At 39.7% G+C, this 20,616-nt stretch overlaps 2 protein-coding genes across 2 annotated transcripts; one reads left to right on the forward strand and one right to left on the reverse strand.

The window, feature by feature from the left end:
- Positions 1–1,649: 1,649 nt before the first annotated feature.
- Positions 1,650–7,986, forward strand: LOC115588048 (uncharacterized). The gene is made up of 7 exons (XM_030428319.1): positions 1,650–1,846; positions 2,810–2,924; positions 3,020–3,189; positions 4,047–4,192; positions 4,715–4,856; positions 5,704–5,855; positions 6,211–7,986. The coding sequence occupies exons 1-7, from the start codon at positions 1,807–1,809 to the stop codon at positions 6,301–6,303; spliced, it is 858 nt and encodes a 285-aa protein (XP_030284179.1). The 5' UTR covers positions 1,650–1,806; the 3' UTR covers positions 6,304–7,986.
- A 203-nt stretch (positions 7,987–8,189) lies between these two features.
- Positions 8,190–19,727, reverse strand: LOC115588049 (transmembrane protein 50B-like). Its single transcript, XM_030428320.1, has 7 exons — positions 19,580–19,727; positions 17,564–17,827; positions 16,596–16,708; positions 15,451–15,518; positions 13,182–13,274; positions 11,573–11,630; positions 8,190–10,559 (listed from the first exon to the last, which is right to left on the reverse strand). The coding sequence occupies exons 2-7, from the start codon at positions 17,660–17,662 to the stop codon at positions 10,514–10,516; spliced, it is 477 nt and encodes a 158-aa protein (XP_030284180.1). The 5' UTR covers positions 17,663–17,827; positions 19,580–19,727; the 3' UTR covers positions 8,190–10,513.
- Between the last annotated feature and the right edge of the window lie 889 nt (positions 19,728–20,616).

The raw sequence follows: 20,616 nt of genomic DNA on the forward strand, positions 1-20,616 counted from the left end.
GACGCACCTGATCATCTCTCAGCCTCATCGTCTTCGTCCTAAACGTCTCTCAGCCTCATCGTCTTCGTCCTAAACGTCTCTCAGCCTCATCGTCTTCGTCCTAAACATCTCTCAGCCTCATCGTCTTCGTCCTAAACGTCTCTCAGCCTCATCGTCTTCGTCCTAAACGTCTCTCAGCCTCATCGTCTTCGTCCTAAACGTCTCTCAGCCTCATCGTCTTCGTCCTAAACGTCTCTCAGCCTCATCGTCTTCGTCCTAAACGTCTCTCAGCCTCATCGTCTTCCTCCTGAACATTAGTTGGTGTTGGTTGATTTAAAGACGCCCACAAAGCTGAGATTAAAGTGTCTAGAAAAAGTCTTCACCCCCTTAATATTTTTCCTGTTTATGGCTTTTATAAACTGATTCATGGTCGATATTCAGAAAATATACGAAACTAAACTGACGGAGTGTGACAGAGGATTTTAAAGTCAAGTCTCTGTGTAACTGGTATCCAGTACTGATGCCTCACTGGAGGGTAACTGGTCTGTGCTGGTCTGTACTTGTTGGCATCTGTGTCATAATGAAACTGAAAGGCCGGCTCGCTGCAGTGAGACACACCTGAACCGTCAAATTCAGGTTGATTCAGTCTTTGGCTTAAACATTAAACTAAAGCCAGAGGACTATTACAGTTTATGGCTGCGTGCAGCTTCAAAGTCCACATTGTGTCAAACAGACTGACTCTGGACTTTGTTCCTCTGTAATGAAGACTGTGTGGACCGAGCTGAGCCCTCCTGCTGGTCCATGTCGCCCTCTGCTGGTGTTTCTGTGTCCTGTCGGATTGTTTTCTTTCTCCTGGACAGATGTGATCTTTGCCAAAGGTCACAGTTCAAGAAAACACAGTGAAGAAGCGCAGTCCATCACATCCTGCTTCTTATCTCACACACAACAAAACCTCAAAACCAAATTGGGTTCACACGCAGAAAGAAATCTGTTTCAACAAGAAAATATATTTTTTTCACCAGCTTTCACACAAGGAAAAGATCATTCTGAATATCTTTTTTTATTTTTTTTTTATTTGATTGGTTGAAAAAAATCATCCTGAAAAAATGATATTATCCTGAATTTTTTTATTTATAATTTTTTTTGCTTTGGTTGCACAGAACAAATTCAAACACAAGAAAAAAATTATTCTTAATTAAATATGTGTTTGATTTCACACAATGCATGAATATAGTTTTTTTTTTTCTTCCACTCGGTTTCACATGTAAAAAGATTGGGGTTTTTTTGTGGGGGGGGGGGTGAAACAAAAAAATCAGGAAGAAAAAAATTCAGATGTTTGTTTTCACTCAGTTTAACACGAAGCAAAACAAATCTATTATTTATGTTTTTATTTATTTTTTCTGAATAAATATTTCTGAAAAAATAATTTGTTGGTTTCACTGATGGAAAAAAAATATCAACTTGAATGTTTTTTTTCTCGGTTTTACAAACAGGAAAAATCAGATTTCTTTGTCTTTTCTCATGTGTGAAAAGAGTGAAAGAAAAGTGCAGGGAAGTTTCTTCTAGTGTGAAACAAATGAAAAGAAAAGAGTTCCTCCTCGAGTTCCCAGGGGCGTTTAAGGGGCGTGTCCGGAAGTCCGTTTTTGGCAGAAGTCTGAAGTACGTAACTTCCACAGATTCTTTCCCAAATTGAGGAAGTGTGTCTCGGCCGAGCTTGAGTTGAGTTGAGTTGGGTTGTCCTGATCGCTTACAGCCGACATGGAGACGGACTCGATACCTCCATGTTTGACCCAGACTCGGTTCCGTTTGTGAAATGACGCCGTCACGATGTTGGTCATCGCGCTGTGCGTCCAGCTCGTCGCTCGAGGTAAGAGTCGTTGATAACCGTTAACCGTTTCGATATTAGCTTGCATGGCTAGCCTAGCCGTTTGTGTGTGCGCTGTCTGTGTGTGTTAACTGTGAGGCAACATCCTCTATGTGTGTCTGTGCGCATGTGACAAATGGAGAGGTGTCCGAATTTAGCCAAGCTGACGCACACAGGTTCGGACCGGACGGTCCGCAACAACAACTTCTTTTATATTAGAAAAGTGTTGTAAGCTAGCAAGCCAGACTCCATTAAACAACTCGCTATTTAAAGATCACTGTGTGTCAGCGGAGCTGGCCGTCACAGATAACATGATCTAATGTTGTAATTGTTTTAAATAAGGCATTGTGGTAAAATCGGCATAAACTGAACCCATCAAACAAACACATAGACCAGACTCCACTTCTAAAACTCACACTTTTAAAGTCTGGTTGAATTGAGTGTGTCAGATAAAATGCAACATAATGTCTTATTTATTTTATAGAAGTTATCGTGGTAAAATTGGCATCTTCCATTGTGCAATGTTCTTGTTCTTTAAAGGAAGCTGTAACATTACACTGTTTAATCTGATTAACAGGAAAAATTGACAAAACACTTTGAACTGTTATCAGAAACATCAGTTTTTACTGGCAGCTCACAGGAAACAGCCGACTGTAGTTGAATCACACACTCTTGTTTTTATGTATAATTTTAATCAAACTAATAGTTTTAATCAGAGCAGAAAAGTGCGAGAAAGTGAAGCAATAGTGGCCAATTAAGGAGCTTTAATTATATTTGGATGACTTAGTGCATTATTATTCATACAAAAGAATTAATATAAGTTATGGTTGTTCAGAAAAAGACAAAAAAAAACCCTCAAAGATCAGATTTAGTCATTACAGTTGCAGGAAACGTGTCCTTTCTTGTATTCCTGTCACACACCTTCTTATTCGCTGATCTCTCCGTGTCCGTTCCCATCACTCCCAGTACTTTGTGAGGTGCCACCAGCACCACCGCAGGACATCCATGTTGATAACTGGCTTCTGAAATGGACTCCCGGCACCGAGGATACAGATGTTACCTACACGGTTAAGTACAGCAGGTGAGGTCTGATGGCTGTCCTGTGAATCTGCCCCCACATGACACCGACTCAGTTATTTCTCTTAACCTCTTGTTGTTTCTGCTCTCCATCCTCAGTTTTGATAGCGAGAAGTGGATAAATGTTCCAGCCTGCGAGAAGATATCTTCTACTTCATGTGATGTCACGTCACTCAAAGCTGTGGACGAGCTGGGCTGCGTGAAGCTGCGAATCCAGGCAGAGAGACGAGGCCTGAAGTCCAGCCAGGTGGAAGCCTGCAGCAATCACAGTGAGAAACCAACACCTGCACCCAGAATTAAGAACCTTTGTTTTGTGTTTTTATGGGTTTGCATGTATTGAAATAATGCAGATTAATATACACACCGGCAACAAAAGATGTGATTGATCTGAGAGCTCTCCACTGCAGAGACTGCATTAAAAAAAGTGGATGATTAATAAGAGGATCGGACGGAGAGTGTTTTTCAAACTCTTCTTTTATCACGGTGGCTTTCTGCAGCCTTCAGTGATTCAACAGGTAACGACCAAAGATAGAAATTCAGTTTGGTACAAAGTTTCTCACATCTTTCTAGTAAACCATCTTCCAAGGGAACTTCATAAAGGATCTTTGGAAGCGTTAGTACTTTAGCTCAGTTCAGTTATTCCTCTGTGAGTAAACTCTCTTCACAGGGAAATCGAGAAAGGATCTCTCTACCCAGCTCTCTGAATGAATCTATTTATTCTTCACACATCGTTCAGTTTGTACGAGTGTCTGTGACTGTGTGCAGCTTATGATGCTGTTATCTTTTATATTACACTAAAAACGTCACTGAGCAGAAACAAACAAGACACTCTTGATTACAGTCGTGAGGTTCAGAGGTGTTGAACGACAGCGGTCTAACTGTCAGGAAGTGACTAATTTCAGACCCACGACTGGTAACATTTACTTTCAGTTACATCGGCTTTCTATAGTTTGAGTGGGCTCGTTTGAGGCGGCACATCAGCGTCGTAGTGCCGCTGTCTGTCATGTGGTTCCGGGCGTTAACCAGCCTAACCATGGTGTGAACCACAGAGTGATGTGTTTAGGCGAGCCTCCGGGCCTGGTGTGGATCTGTCCTGATTTTCAGTGTGCTTGTTGCGCTCTCTCAGATGACTCCTGCACTCCTGTAGTCGATCTGACCGCCCAGCCCGGGTCACTGATGGTACATCTGAGCAGTGACAACGATCTCGCAAAGGAACATGCAGATCACGCCAAACACAGAGTGTACTTGGGCAAGGAAGGAGAGAAGCTGAAGGTGAGGAACCTCATCAGTTTAGAGATAATACACCAGATCTCAGACCATGAAGCGGTTCAGACCTGGTTTTAACATCCTGAGGGACCACATCTCACTACCACAATCTACATTTAAATGAACTCGTACATCAAGGACACAAACAAACAAAGAACGTAATGTAGAACATTTGCCAAATTTACAAGAAGGCACAAATGATGATGAATTGATGAGAGACAGTGTTTCAAAATGTTTACAAAGTTTCTCCCAACTCAGCAACTCACTAAATAGTGTGATTCTTAAAGGGAGTCTGGTTACTTTCTCCAAGAAGTAGCCTACATCAGTTACTGTTTAGTATATGTGTAATATTTGACATGTTGTCTTCTTTCATAAATTGAATAATTTATTCCATTAGTCCTAAAAATATCCTGCAGATGATTTGATGATGAAAATAATCTTTGGAAACAATATTTGTGAAATGAAGAGAGAATATTGACCTTCTGTCTGTATTATGTGTTAATCCAAACTCCTTCCACTCCCCTGCAGCTCTTTAAAGACAGCGTGGCCTCAGTGCCCATCAACGGGCTGCAGGAGGGAGAGCGGTACTGTGTGAAGGTCCAGTACATCTACCTGGGATATCCGGTCGGACTGCCGAGCTGCACCAAGTGTGAGCTCATCCCCAAGACAAGTAAGAGCCTCTGAGAGCTGGTTGTTTGTTTCACTTGTAGAGCAGAATGAAAATCAATCAGTGGATATATAACGATCTTCTTGAGTTCCAGAGTTTTTTAAATAAGTGAAAATAAAATATAAAAAAAGATTTTATGTGAAACGGTAAAATAAAAGGTATTTATCAGGAGAAAAATAAATCGCTTGGTTTCACAGATGACATTTTTTACAATTATTTTTTTTGTCTTTTTTCCTCTTGAAAGAAATGTCTTTTATATTTTTTCCTCCTGAGGGAAGTCTTTGTCCCCTGTGTTCATGACATGAGAACTGATGGAAAATTCAGTTATACCACAATATCTTTCCAGAATTAGTTTTAGTTTTGACAACTGTGGAAGAGAAAATTAAAAGAAGACTTAATGTGAAACAGTAAAACTAAATATTTGTCTGAAAAAAATTTTTTTTGCATTTATTTCACACTTTTTTTCTTCTTGGAAACAAAACGTCCAAGTTTCAGAATGTGTTTTTACATCCGTGAAAAATAAAATAAATATAATTTTTTTTTTATGACAATGAGCAAAAACATTTTTTCAGGAGAGAAAAACTCTCTTGGAATTTCTTTTATATATTTTCGTCCTCCTGGGGAAAGAATTTTTTTTAAAAGTGGTAAAAAAATTTAAGTTTAACTACAATATTCAGAGAAAACAGGGTTTTTTTTTCACTTGGATTTTTTTTCTCCTGAATGACTTTGCGTTCCTTCTTCATATTGTTTTCCTCCTCTTCACTCGGGTCCACGTGAAACTTTTTGGGTTTTTTTGTCCAAAAAAACGTAATTTTTTTCATGAATTGTCTTTTTTGTGTGTTTTTCCCAGAACACGAGTTGAACCAAGCAGAAATCTCTGTGGCCGTGGTCGTGCCCGTCGCCTGCGTCGTCATCCTGGGACTCTTGATGGCGTACGTCCTCATCTTCCACTTTAAGAAGATCAAACGGCTGATGCAGCCGCCCTGCAAGATCCCAGAGGACGTAAGAGACACACAGACACACACACACTGCTGATCTTGGCTACAATGGTTCACACAGTCTGCTTTACATTAATGAGGAAGTCATGTGACTGATATGAGAAAGAGAGAGACATTTAGTCCACTAAACATTTCTGGAACTGTTTTGCTGTGAAGTTGCAGAAATGTTTAGTGGACCTTCCATCTATCTGTCTGTGTTGAGGACACCCGTCCGTCCTTGTCCTGTTGGACATCAGATCATAAAGCATATTTAGAGCAGCTGATCACAAACAGCAGTTGTCTGGACACAATGAAACACATCAACACTTCAGTGTGCTCACAGGAGTTATAATACAAACTGTATGTTTTTGTTTTTCCAGTTGTTCCAATTCAGCTCGTATGTCCACCATCCCCTCCCCACCAGCCCCAGCGAGGAGCAGTTTGATGTCATCACTTGCATCACGCCGCAGTAAACCGGCTCGGACTGTTTGAGCCAGCTGGACTCGGCTGTGCTCCTCCCTAACACAGATTCTAACCGGCGCTACATTCAGCTTTCACTGCAGGAGAAAGAACTGAACCATTTAGCAACCAGCTCCACACTGTCCTCATATCCGCTCTCATTTGATTTAATACTGCTGCAAATTACAAATCATAGATGTTGAATATAATCACCAAGGTCTAAAGTTTTTTTGTGCCAAATTGACGATTGACTGTGAAAAATGTTTTCTTTTCAGGAGAAGTTGAAAGAGGGTGCTTACAGACATTTTCAGTGTATCGGTTTGACGTTTGATGTTCCAAGTGCACTTTGACTTGTGGAGAGTCATTGTGAGAAACTGTTAAACCAACACGCAGACAGCGATCACACGGGATGAGAACTGCTGCTCATAGACGTCGACTTCACACTAGTTTTAAAGGAAGAGAAACTGTGAGACTACTGGAGATTTCTTGTTTTTGTTTTTACAACTGTACACTATTTTTTCTGTTTATTTCTAAGCACTTTTGTAGGTATTATACAACCAGATCATCAGCAGCTTCTAACAATCACAGCATTAATTCTGCCGATGTAAAATAAAGTGCTAACACAGAGCACAGACTCTACGGAGGCGTCAGCAACTGCTAAATCATTACAAAAGGTGCAACATGTAAAAATAAGCCACTGATCATATTCATACCGCTAACAAATAGACTGTTAAAACCTGGAAATGAGTTTGCCTGTAACGAGCTCAAGCAAAATCTCTGAGAGGGAACCAGAGTGATGCTAACTTCCAGTGTAGCCTGCAGAAATGTGTCTTCCCTGCAGCTCAACTGGGGAAGATCACCAGATAGCTAGTTAGCTTGGTTAGCTGTGCAGTGAGTGGCCCAGAGTGATGTTACAGGATAGGATGGGCCAAAGCTAGCTTGTTAGACTCAAGTTAGCAGGCTAACACAACCGACCCTTTTCACAGCAGACACTCACGTTTTACTTTTCAAAGCCAGAAAGGCTCGAGTGAAGTTTTAAACACCGAGGCCTGTTTACATGACCACAATAATCAGGTTACGATAATAACGTGATTTGATATGTTTTATATGCACTTTAGTAAAGACGTAATGGAAAAGCTGTAACAAGTGGAATGTGTGCTGTAAAAGGGTCACAGACAAGCCTCTGTCATATCACGTCTGATCCTAAATTCATTTTTATTGTCCAACACCAACAATCAGAGCTGTACACGCCTTCTAAACTCTGAGCTAAGAGCTGATGGTGACTCTGGTGATCTGCTGTTAATTTAGATTAACCGTCAACAGGTGGATGATTTCTACACACTGCACCTTTTAAAAAACGTGGGAATTTGCTGTCATCTGTGAGGAAATTATGTCCGAGTCGAGCAAAAAGCACATGACCAGAGGTTGAAGGTGGTGATCTGTCATCGGTCCATGACAATCTTAATCTTTATTCTCCAATCATACCAGAGCCTTTTCTCACCAGTTGGACTGTTTTTGAAGGTGCTTTCTGCTTCTTGTCTGGCTTCTCTCCTCCTAACACTGCTTAAATATTGTTGTTTTTTTACTCCTTTGTACATTAACTGACTTTCTGTGTCGGTGAGATCAACTCAGTTAGTTGGATAGTACAAAGTTTTGCTCTGGGTTAAATAATAATTAATAAAACATGTGGAGACAGACGGCGTCATGATGTGTCACTTCACCTTCATCCCAATGTGTCTAATTCAGAGGAACAGTCTACTCACCCACTCACTGATAGACAGTCGGGGACATTTTGTCGTGCACGGCGTCGCAGCATTTTCCTAAACGAATGAAGGAGCTGTGGACACGTCTCAATAATTATCAGATTCCAGGGTCCAATAAAACATTTTTTTTATTTTTCACATATTCGAAGCTTTTGACAAGTCAGACAAATGATAAAAAATGTTGGGAAGTGCCCCTGAATCCTACTTCCCCAATTTCCCCTCTGATTTTAACTCCATGCAAGTCAAAGCTTTAAAAGACACACTTGTACCTTAGTGTGTCTTTCGGACGTTATAAAATAATCAATACGTGAAAAGCAAGGAGTGTAAAGAAGTCTGTTTAATGCCTTTACTACAGCAGTCTGACTGACAAGGTTTGTTCCATACTTAAATACTTAAAATGGCCACTTAAAAAAAATCCAGAGTATACTGAATACTTACATCTCACTGTACAGGACATTTTCTGGTAGAAACGAGCTAAACGAGGACAATAAGTACAAGAAGACAAAACAGGCTATTTTAAAAAACACACTCGATCCTGAGGCAGAACGACAGCGACTAATCTGTCAACAGGAAACTGACCCTAATACGAATCAGAAACAATAACAATCATCCAATTATAATCCAGTGCATGTGCTGAACGAATGAGCAGCTTCAGCCGAGACGGCAGGAGGAGCTTTGTTCCCTCTGTGGTGGTGTGTTCGCTCACATCCACTCCAAAATGCATTTATAGCAATAAATTATCTCCTCCTTATACAAACGATGATTTTCCCTTTCTGATTCACTACAGTGAAAATACACTGTAACCCCCAACACAATGAATAAATGCATGAATGAACACTTGAGAAGCATCTGAGAAGCTCGGTTCAGACCTTGTATTCACATCCGTCCTGATCCAGCACTTGTGAAGTTACCGCTTCACTTTATATGCAAATTAAAATGGAACAACACTGGAACCAACGGGAACAGTTTCCAGCCCAAAGAACTAAATGTTATTTGCCGAATTTACAAGAAGGCCCAAATGGTTAAGAATTTAAAACGTTTCTTGTGTTTCAATAACTCACAACAATGAGTGTTTTTTCAAGGGAGTCTGGAAAGACACACTTTAGACGTGACAGACACTTTTACACGGAAAGAAACAAGTTCATGGATTACATTTAAAGCCGAATTTAGACAAACTTATTAAATTATTAAAATTCATCAGAGACATCATTTGGCAATGTTTTTTTAAGTCTCTCCGACTCTAAAAATGTGGTAATTTTAAGAGTTTCAAAGGGAGTCTGGAGACTTTTTACCAAGAAGTAGCCAATATTGCTTACTGTTAACTGTATTTGGCATGTTTTCAGTGAAAAAAACAAACAGACTGTATAAGATTTAATGTCGAATTAAAGAGAAGGCACACATGATTTAGAATTTGCTGTAGCTGTTTCACAAAGTTCTTCTAATTCTCAAAATCAAGTGCTTTTTCAAGGGAGTCTGGGGACTTTCTCCAAGAAGTGGACTTTTACTGTGGTTACTGTTTACTGTCTTTGTAAAATTTTATATGTATACAGTCTGTAAAAAAATAAGGCCCAATTAAAAAAAGAATTTGTCAGTCTGAAAGTCTCAAAATTGCCCAATTTGTAAAGGAAGTCTGGGGACATCTCCCCAGGAATGGTCTATTACGGTAACTGTTTACTGTTAAGAAAGTTTGTTTAAACTCCACAACTCTTAAAATCCCTCCATTTGTTAAAGGGGTCTGGTGATGTTGTGGTTACTAGTTCACTTCATGTTCTGATTTAATGCTGAATTTACAAGAAGGCACCAATGATTTAGAATTTGTCATAGCAGTTACACAAAACTTGTTACGTTTCTCCTCAATGAACAACTCTTTAAATTGCGCAATTTGTTAAGGGAGTCTGGTGATGCTGTGATTCTAGTTCAGTGGTTGGACCTGCACGTCTTCATGGCCTCTTTTTGAAAGGAAGTAGGATGTTCACAACCTACTTTTAACAGCTGTGGTCGGATCATTTAGGACGGATATTAACACCGGGTCTGAACCGGTCCTGATGTACAATGAAACAAAGAACATGAACCAGTTCCTCCAGTTTGTCCAAAACAAAAAAAAGGTTCAGTCATTTTTAAATACAAACACTTTGAAAAGTTTTTTTTTTCTCAACAACAGCACAGACACAGTATGAGTCATTTACAAAAGCATCTAAAACTACAGAGAACTAAAGTGTGTGTGTGTGTGTGTGTGTGTGTGTGTGTGTGTGTGTGTGTGTGTAGCAGCAATGACGGATTTCTATTTAAAAAGCAAATGCAGTTTATAAAACAATCTGTGGATTTGTGTGTGTGTGTGTTTGGGCTGGTTACAAAACATGTTGACTGACTGCACGTGTGTGTGTGTGTGTGTGTGTGTGTGTGTGTGTGTGTGTGTGTGTGTGTGTCATTTATACCGACAGTCAGCAATAAGACAAACCCTCTAACCCCATAAATCTTCAGTCCGGCCGAACTTGTAGATCAGAGTGCTGCAGAAAGACAGAGAGGAAGAAACACAACGTCAGCATAAGTTCCTCCATCACAAGAGGTTTAATGGACCATCAAGATCGTCACATTTGATATTTTTTAAAAAGGGACATGAGTCATCCTGATCAGTTTCTCATATCAGGAGGAAATCTACAATCTTGCAGAGAATGATGTCTGCGAAACCAAAGAGCTGATTTTAGAAAAAAAGGAGGCAAAGACACAAACTCCCAGTGAAGCAGGTGAACAGTTAAAGGTTCCTGGAAACCAACATCACAGAGGACCAAGCCCCTTTTTATGCCATCACATAAACTTATCATCTATAAAACATGTGGGTAGGTAAAACAATTTTCCTGTTAAGTATCACTTGAGTCACACCCAAACTGGAAACAACATGAAGCTGCAAGACATTTCCTGTTACTGATAATGATACTGAGCTGTAGTTGTTGAGCAAGCGACGCTCATGAATGGATACAAGCTGAAACCTGCTCTGCAAAACTCGAAGTGTAACATCACAACATGAACATTTAACGCAGTTGTTCTGGACCGTTTCACAGAAATCAATACCTTTGTCATAGAAATACGTTTGGTTGGTAGTTTACAGACAGGCAGTGTTTTAGTATCTGATCATTTACTGGGTTGATTCAAGTTCCATGTTGTAGACCAGACTAGAATACAGGTCCGTCCTGTCATCTTAACGAGGGTAATCCGTTTTGACTGCGGCGGTGCTACTTTTGGAGAAACGCAGCCTGGCGTCGTCTAGCAGTGGGCAATCACGTAAGCTGACGATCAGACTCGAAGCATTTATCCATCCATCAAGGAGGACAATCACTAGCAGGACCATCATGCTAGTAACATAACAACACAGCAGCTTCGCCTTTTGACAAACTGATCAGTGTGGGGGGTTCCCAACACGTTACACACACGGTCCATGGACTGACACTCCAACGTTGAAGCACAAGCCTACTGGGATTCACTTCACCCCCAGATTAGATATATATGATGGTCCCATACTCACCTAAAAAAGATGAATGCGTTCTGAAAGAACACAGCCAGCCCGGGAGCCACTTCTTTCTCTATAACATCAAAACACAGAACAAAATCAGTCAGTAATAAAATGATAACTAAAGGGATGTTGAAATGTGTATTTAAATATCTCTAAACAGACTACAGGAAGTCACTTTATTACCTAACGCCACAGAAACATTATTGGCTGTTAGACACCTTTGACAGGTCGGCGACAACTGATGGACTCAACCAAAAGTCTGCAGAAATAAAACTTGACTGTGACAAACACAGGACACAATCCAGCGAACGTGAGGCTTCAGCAGGTTGAATTAGACAAATCAGATGGATTCCTTCTGTAGTTACGGTCGTTTTTAGGACAAATATATCTTAGTTTAGCCCCGGACAGTGTGTCCTGTCTGGCTTTGGGTTGGAGGGGGACGTCCTGATATCAGATTTGGTCAAAATTACTTTTAAACCCTTTAACTTAAACTAGGAGAAAACAGAAAAAACAATAGTTTAGCTTTGAGTAAAAAGACTTTCTTGTTGTTGTATGCATGTGCCTCAGAAATAAACCTAAACACAGCTACCAGAACATGTACAGACCGCTGAAGCCTCATTATCAGAATAACTGGAATCCAGTGCATGGCCGCTATGAGCAGGACGAATGAATACAGCAACAATAAGTCTTTAATACTCGTCTGTGCTTTTTATTTGTAGCTGACAGGCTTTTAGCAGCGTCGCTACAGAGTTCACAGGGCATGTCATAGTTTATTATTCTCAGAATAAGCTGACATAAGAAGTAACAGTCACAGAGAGAGGTTCTGATCCGGTCACAAACACCAGGTCAGTGCTGAATCCCCTCTGTGAGGCTGGAAAACACTGACTGACTGCTGGCGGAGCGACAAATCTAACGAGGAAAGCTGCGTGTCTAACTGATCCGCATTAGCGTGGACGCAGCTCGAGTCATATTTAAAACCTCAGTAATCCCATTTGATTGTGGTGACATCAGAGGTGTTAAACCATGTGGTGGACCTGTGCGTCCTGATCCAAGTAATGGATTAGAGATCGTGTGAGTGAGATAAACGAGGCGAAAAGAGGCGTGTATAGATTTCTAGCTGACGGAATAATAAAGACAAACAGAATGATGTATGAATGGATAAGAGCTGAGAGGATTAGCTGGAGAAACAAGATGAATTAATGAGTGAATGACGTAGTCTTTGTAATCATTCATTTCCATTTAATTGCAGGTAGTCAAGGGTGATATAGGAGCTAACGGATGTGTTGCAGCCTTAAAAGGTTAAACTACAGAAGATCCACTCACTCATACATCAGTCAGACGTCTGTCAGTAGAACAGCCACGTATAACTTCAGCAAGTCTTTCCTCATATAAGTTGCCAAAGACGTGATGAGTTAGCACGTAGCTGTTGTTTGGTCCTGTAACGTTGCTATGTGGGTTGAGGTTTGTGACATTTCTCTTTAGTTTTGGACTTCTCTTATTTTGAGCGAGGAAGGAACAACATTTAAAATAACATCCAGATCCCAAAGTTGAAAAACCCCCCAACAAACAAAAACGTTTGACTGGACGAGAGAAGAAGTAGCGACAGGCGTTGTTCACTCACTCGGCACCACGTAGCCTCCGAACAGGATCCAGATGGAGGCGATGAGCGAGCCGAACATCATCATGAAGCCGATGAACAGCCAGAGACGAGCTCCTGTGAGAACACGAGTGTGAACACATCGACAGCTGAACACACAGTACCGCATCATCCTTTAAATCATGAGCCAATCAATTAAAAACAGAGCAGAGGTGTATTACAAGTAATGTTTTAGAATGTGAGGCGTGAAAACTGAACAACTGCTTTGTTTTCTGTGCTTTAAAATACAATGACTTTTACATCCTGCCAGTTGTCTATTAGTTGTTTCTGAGCAGGATTTTGTCTTTAAACCGTTTAAAAAAACACAAATGTTATTTCCATTTCAGACTCTGAGTGATCAGATGATGAACTGAGGCCATGACATGCACAGAAAGTGCTTTTCAATTATGTATCTCAGACGGTTCCAATTATGAGACACAATATTGTATCATATTAAAGTGAGCTACAGTGGCCTCTATTAACCTGGAAACTAATAAGACAGCTCTTGTTTTAGCACTTGAGTTCATCTTCAAGAAATATTTGATCAATTAAGCTGAATGGAAAGTCAGGTAAAAAAAAAATCATGATTAAAAAGAACAGAAACTGAAAGAAAATCTGCACAGTACGGGATACAGCGTTCGTACACATTTTTCAAGGTCAAATTCAAGCACTTTTCAAGCACTTTTAAGGGTCATTTACACAAGTTTCCAGCACCTTATCGCTGGGGTAAAATACATATCTACAGGAATATATATACTCAGGATTATTTTTTCACTTTTTATCACAATTATGTACATTGTATTATGCTGTTAACATCTAAAATGATGTTTCATGATAACAAAAACTTTAGAAATTAAAGGAGAACACAAAGTTTTATCCAAAAAAAGGGAAGCCACTTGGTGTTCTTCAGGTACACTTGCACCGGGACAAAGAGAGACCTGAGCCTGTAATTTTCTTTTTTGACATAAACTTTTATAAGCTTTTCGCTTATTCATCAAAGTTTATTAATATTGAACGTGTCATCAGTCCAAATTGCATCAAATTCACCTTCTCCTCAGCCATCCTTCTCTATTGCCACCAGGCTGCATGTGTGATGATACACACACACACTAATTTTATTTCTCCTTGTAATAAGAAAACCATCCAGTCTGATCCCAATGTTGCCCAGACACAGAGTTATAATGTCAAGCACTTTCAAGCACTTAAACTAAAATCCAAGCACTTTTCAGACCTTGAAAACACAACATTGGAATTCAAGCACTTTCAAGGATTTCAAGCACCTGTACGAACCCTGGGGATAATATTTATTTTCTTCTCTTTTTATCTTATTAGTGTTAAGAACGACCTGTTTAATCACCATTTAGCATAATATTGGAAAAAGAATACATGTACAGGAATCAAAGAGGCAAACAATCAGTACAAGAACGTTTCAGACGAGTCGGCACCGCAGTGGCTTTAAACAGGAGACTTCAATCAACACGAGTTCATCCAATAAACAAAGATGGATAGAAGCCCCGCCCCTTCCTGTTTCCATCACGGGACCTTATCTGATCAAACCTTTGTCTGGTAGTAAGGAGAGAGAGATAACGTATTGATCCAGTCTGAACTGTGTCATGAATCTCACACATGATGTTTGTCAGTTTGTTGTGATTAAAGTCAAACTTCATGTAGTTTAGTGTTAAAGCTCAGTGAACTACATCGTCCTATTCAGTCAGTCTGTCATCAAACTAAAGAAACATCCAGACAACATCTGTCTCCCTTCATTCACTACCAGACAAAGGTTTGATCAAATGATGTCGTTGACAGAAACAGGACTGCTGTGACTTCAGCTCTCTATGAACAGCTTAACATTGATGCTACAACACCACATTTTATCTCCAACTTTCTCACTTTATCATTATTGTTTTTTATACCTTATATTATTGTTGGTCTGATTTCATTCATCTCACTGCAGTGAAATGTGTTTAATCCTGGTTCAACCACTTGAAGTTCTTTGTAACTTTGTTTTTTGAAGGTGCTGCATAACTAATGATTCTTGTTCTTACTGTTGTCACACTGCAGTGTAACCTCATGTACACGTGGTTTGTGTGGGTGGTTGGTGAAAAGCTTTTCTTTTGGGAACCCAGCAGCTTATTTTTGACTGTTAACTGTTGATGAATCAGAACCAAACCTCCTGCTGCAAACCAACTAAACAAAACTGAGACTACAGAAACATTACGAGTCATTACAGACTCTCAAATGTCTCTCAACACACCTGTCCTGCCGAAGCAGCCCTCTCCGTACGTGTCTCCTCTCACCTGGCCGTTAGAAACTGCGTTGATCCTGAAAATACAAGACACAGTCAGCTGTGCAGGAAAAAACTCTACAGCCTAAAGTTTCAGTTCTCTTGAGTACTTCCTTTTGTTGAAGATGCTTTCACAAGATGTCGAGAGAAATGTCCACATTTTTTTTTTTAACCTATGACCAAAAAGGAAGTGTCTCAAATCCTGTCAGCTTGACCTCAAGAAGATGAGAAACATGAAAGTGGAAGAGACACTGCAACAGTAAAGAAGCAGCGTCAAATGTCACAATGTTGGACCCGATAAAATCAGCTGTAAGTGCAGAGTGAGAAAATTACATCAGGAAAGCTGCTCATCATGGAGGACGTAAACAGAATACAAGATTATTTTCTTTCTCTTTTTGAATCGCTGAACAGATGTGAGACATGGGAAGCCACTGAAAGACTCAGAAAAAGGTTTTAAAAATCTTTCAAAATAATAAATGAGGGTCCAAACGAGGTAATTTTATACAGAGCTGCCTGTTTGCAACAACCTATTGTGTAGTACTGTCATCTTCTATTTTTAGGCTGTGTGTTTATGCCATTATTCTCGTAAATGAGTTTCAAAGATTGCCCCCAAACACCCACATCAATTTCTATATCTGATTGATCTTCCCCTCAAATCAGATGAACAGCAGCCAAGCTCATTTACAGTAAACCTGCAGCTTTCGCGCTGAGGGAGGAAATCTGTCCTCATGAGAAGACTGATCGATGGATTAACAAATTAACAAGGAAATAATTCAGTTGTTTTTAACTGAAAGTGACTCTTGATCGTTATGAGGTGATGATTTTCTTTGCTACTCTCTGCAGTTCAAAGCTACAACTAATGTTGATGTTGAGACCTGTAATTTAAAATTAACTCTTCTTAACACAATGTAGTTTTTTTTTTTTTTAGGTATTTGCTGCTTTTTAGGAGTTTCCAGCAGCTCACCAGAAGGTTGTAACACATGAGAGAATCACAACACACATCCAACCAGCGGGAGACCCTTATTAGCAACAGGAACATGATGTGCTTCCAACTACTGAATGCTGCCAATTATTTTTCATTCTCTGATGATAACCCTCGAGTGTGCAACACTTACATGAAGAATGCTATGGTGGAGAAGACGCCGCATGTGTGGAAGGCGTGGTTCATCTTATCCTGACTTGGATACGTCACTGCTGCGTCTATCATGATCCACCAGCCTGTGAAGAACTGGGAGAAGAGAAAACAGGGTTGTCATCTGTGGTTATAGGAACACAGGATGTGCAGTACTGTGAGTCGACTGTCCAGAGGATTACAAATGGCCAGTCTTTAAAAGCTTCTAGTCATCAACAGAGAAGATGTCGACATGTCGAGATGTAAACAGCTGCTCACAGACAAGTCAAGCCTGAGAAGAATAATTAGTCACACCACTGATGTAATCTAAGTTTACTGAGAAATATTGTGTAATATTGGTGATTTAAGTTTACTGAGACATATTGTGTAATATTGTACTCTGCAACTTCTGATGACGTGATTCCTCAAAATGAACATGTCGAGAATATTAAAGCCCTTTTCATCAGCGTTTCCAAAGTAATGAAGGTTCAAACGCTGGCTTGGTGTGTCAGCTTTTACACGGAAACTTCTGCTTTTTAAGATGATGATGTAGCAACACAGTGAAAAACTTTATTTTGCTTCAAACCATCTCAGCTGTTTTTATTAACAGGATTTCCTGTTGATTTAGGAGACAGTGCTGTGGAGATGAAATCCCCAGATGTTGGCTGTGATGCAGTTTGGTTGTTTGCAAACCGAGAAAACGATGCAGCGAAAGAGATTTAAATGTTTTCTGAAGTGAAAGTGAAGCTTTTTTTGAGGTGAACAGTCAAACAGATAAAGGAGTGGTTATCATGTGTCTACATGTCTGACTCATTAATTAACTGTAGGTGCTGGAATTGACTGTTAGTTTAGAAATGTAAAACCAGGAGTCAGAGCCCAGTCATAACCTAACTTATGCCTCAACTGTATTATTTTCACAATCTTGCTTTTGCATACTGTCACACAAACAGTCACTCTAATAAACCTACTGACCAGAACTCCAGCGACGATCGAGGCCACAGCGTTCCTCCTCTCCCCCCAGTCGATGCATTCCCACTCTGGCCAGCGGAAGTTATCCAGAAAGCCAGCCATCTGCAGTCCTCGTCGTGTCCACCTCCTTCCGTCTGTTTCTCTGCACAGGTGAACCAGGCCTCCTCTTCCAGACTCGTAGGTGTCAACACCTGCTTCACCTGGTGTTCTTCGCAGACTGCAGGCGGCTCTGCTTCCGGCTCAGATCAGTGACACTGACCAAGTCTCCTGGAGAGGATGCATATGATCAAGTCTTATTATTATCTTCTGTACTTAAACTTTTACCTGATGTGTAACGTTCAGTTCTCTCAGACATGGCGTCTATAACTGCAGAGTTAGTGAGGAGTTTCTAACAGACAACAAGGAAATGTATATACTGCTTTTATTTTTTCACAGATATTGGAAATGCAATATGAAAAAAATTTTTTAATGACAAATAAAAATAGTGAAGTCATGTTTCCTTTAGGGGTGGTGAAAAAAATCGATTATTGATTAATCGCGATTATAATATTGACGATTTTCCAAAAATCGATAAAAAAAAAAAAAAACTTTTTTTTGGGGGGGGAAATAGTAATACAAACTGGAGTCCTCCTCTTACTGGCTTCTGCTACATGGTCCACAGTCTGGAGCCAAGATATGTTATTCCATCCCGGAGCTTTTTCACACTTAAATCGATTCCAAATCTTTACAAGGAGACAAAACTTTCCGTGCAAGAGTCCCTCAACTCTGCTCACAGGGTAGCAATAACCTGCGATGCCTGGACACCCAGAGCTACAGTCTCATATGTGACCGTTACAGCTCATTATGTCAGCAGCTAATGGAAGCTAATGTCCTACGTACTTCAGACGAGAGCTATGGATGATAGCCACACAAGCGCAAATATGTGTGAGTTTCTCAAAGCAACGGCAGACGAGTGGGGAATAGAGAAACACGCCCTGGTTCTCGTCACCAACAATGCTTCTAACATGAGTCCGGCTGCTGAGCTTGGCAGCTTTCTTTTAACAGTGAAACACTACATTTAAAACAAATTAAAAAATAATAATTTTGATATTACAGTTACACTATACAATATTGAAGGTGCTGTGAGGTGTTACTCAAAAGAGAAGTAAAATATTTCAGCAGCTGACTGATGTTAAATGGAAGATCAATAATCGTTAATAATTGAAAATCGAAACGATAATCGTTAATAATCGAAATTCGATTTGTAATCGAATCGAATCGGGAAATTGGGCCGATTAACCACCCCTAGTTTCCTTGGTGTCATTTCCACCAAGTAAATTACATCTGGAGACTATGATTTTTAAGCCGGGACGTCTCTGTGGCACTGTAGTGCTTTTGTTGACAAATGTCTTACACCAGTTCAAGCCATTGTGAGCAGCTCAGCTATAAATACAACACTTCCTACACATCTCAGTTAATACTAAATTATATATATACCTGGTCACAAGCATGCCGAATTAAAGAACGAATATTATTCAATCATTTATGGGTTAAAGTTTTTGCCAGGCGCCAATCAGCAAATAACAATAATGCTTAACATCTTAACTGCCATTTTACTGAACGGAATTTAGCATCACTGCCAACCGTTGAACAGAAACACACCTGAATCTGGCTAATAGCTTTATTAAGCTAGCTCTCACGTTAGCCTTTCAACACTACAGCTAGCTTCGTTCGTCTGTAGCAGAGCCATTTAGTAAAATAATCGATTGTTTAGTCTTTGAATTGCACCATTAGCGGATTAATAACCTTATTACATAAATCTCTAAAGGGTCGTGCCCAAGCTGTGTTACTGTGAGGAAGCTAACGGAGGCTAACATAACGTTCCTCGTCCAGATGCAGCAGCGGCTGTTCTGTTTGAAACGACAACGTGTGAAGCTAGCTAACAGTTAGCAGATACAAACCGTTAACTTCATAACAAAAGGAACTAAGTTTTAACGCGATATGACATGTTTGTGTGTAGGGTTACATGTAGCTGCCCACCTTGTCATGAGCCAGAGGTTGCTTTCAGTTTCCATTGACAAGCTGGAGCTGGTTCCCTCCTCCTTCTTCTTCTTCGTCGTCTTCTGCCTCTTCTTCTTCTTCGTTGCTGTCGCCGTCGATTTCTTCTTCTTTGTGTTTAATTGCGGTTAGCAAACAGCGCCAGCAACTTCTGACGGTCACTGAGAATTACAGTTTCTGATGTGGGACACGATTAAAAAATAAACATTTTCTGTTCCTGTAAAACTCTAAACTCAAGACATTAACTGTTGACGGACTAAGTGTTTACTTTTTAGGCTACAATGCTAAGGAAGTAGCCTAGCCTAGAATAAGAAGAAGAAGAAGAAGAAGAAGAAGAAGAAGAAGAAGAAGAAGAAGAAGAATATTTGACTTAAATGTGTTAAACTTCATTAATAACTGGTAAATTCATAGTTAATTAGATATAGTTCATTATTTTCACTCTTGAAAATTGATGGAATTGTTCATAAAGTTATTAAGCAATTATAAATCATTATGAACATCAAACAATTGCTTATAAATAGTATTTAATCGCTTGTTAACAGTGAAATAACTTGATTAAATCAAGTTTTATTTACATTTTTGATTGTATATAATTGTTTATTTTAATGAAAAGTGTAACCAAAAATATATATGTGTATAAAATATCTAAATATGTGTGTGTGTGTGTGTGTGTGTGTGTGTGTGTGTGTGTGTAAGATATTGTAGACCCAGAGAGAATACACAGCACGTGACCTCAGTGGAAGTTGATAATGTCTTTATTTGTGTTCATGCTGTTCTTGTTCATGAACAAGTTAATGTACTTGATAATTACTTCTCGTCCAGTCTGTAAGATTCTGTATGATGGTTAAAAGAAAAGTTTAAAATTGGTAAAATAAACGAGCAGACTGGGAAAAATTAATGAAATGAATCAAGTTGTGAAATTAAAGTAAGTCTTTCATTTATAATTTATCGTTTTCTCTATTAACCTCCAGACGCGGGACGTTAAAGCTGTTGACCTGCAGAATTTTAAAACATTTAAC

The sequence above is a fragment of the Sparus aurata genome, chromosome 9 (genome assembly GCF_900880675.1).
Source record: "Sparus aurata chromosome 9, fSpaAur1.1, whole genome shotgun sequence".
In the NCBI taxonomy this organism is placed as follows: domain Eukaryota; kingdom Metazoa; phylum Chordata; class Actinopteri; order Spariformes; family Sparidae; genus Sparus; species Sparus aurata.

Excerpts from the sequence above, each read along its gene's own strand:
- LOC115588048 (XM_030428319.1), top strand. The coding sequence starts at position 1,807 with ATGTTGGTCATCGCGCTGTGCGTCCAGCTCGTCGCTCGAG. Across the intron at positions 4,857-5,703 it reads TGAGCTCATCCCCAAGACAA|AACACGAGTTGAACCAAGCA; the intron begins GTAAGAGCCTCT and ends TGTTTTTCCCAG. Across the intron at positions 5,856-6,210 it reads CCTGCAAGATCCCAGAGGAC|TTGTTCCAATTCAGCTCGTA; the intron begins GTAAGAGACACA and ends TTGTTTTTCCAG.
- LOC115588049 (XM_030428320.1), bottom strand. The coding sequence starts at position 17,662 with ATGGCTGGCTTTCTGGATAACTTCCGCTGGCCAGAGTGGGAATGCATC. Across the intron at positions 16,709-17,563 it reads CGATCGTCGCTGGAGTTCTG|TTCTTCACAGGCTGGTGGAT; the intron begins GTCAGTAGGTTT and ends CTCTTCTCCCAG. Across the intron at positions 13,275-15,450 it reads GGGCTGCTTCGGCAGGACAG|GAGCTCGTCTCTGGCTGTTC; the intron begins GTGTGTTGAGAG and ends GTGTTCTCACAG.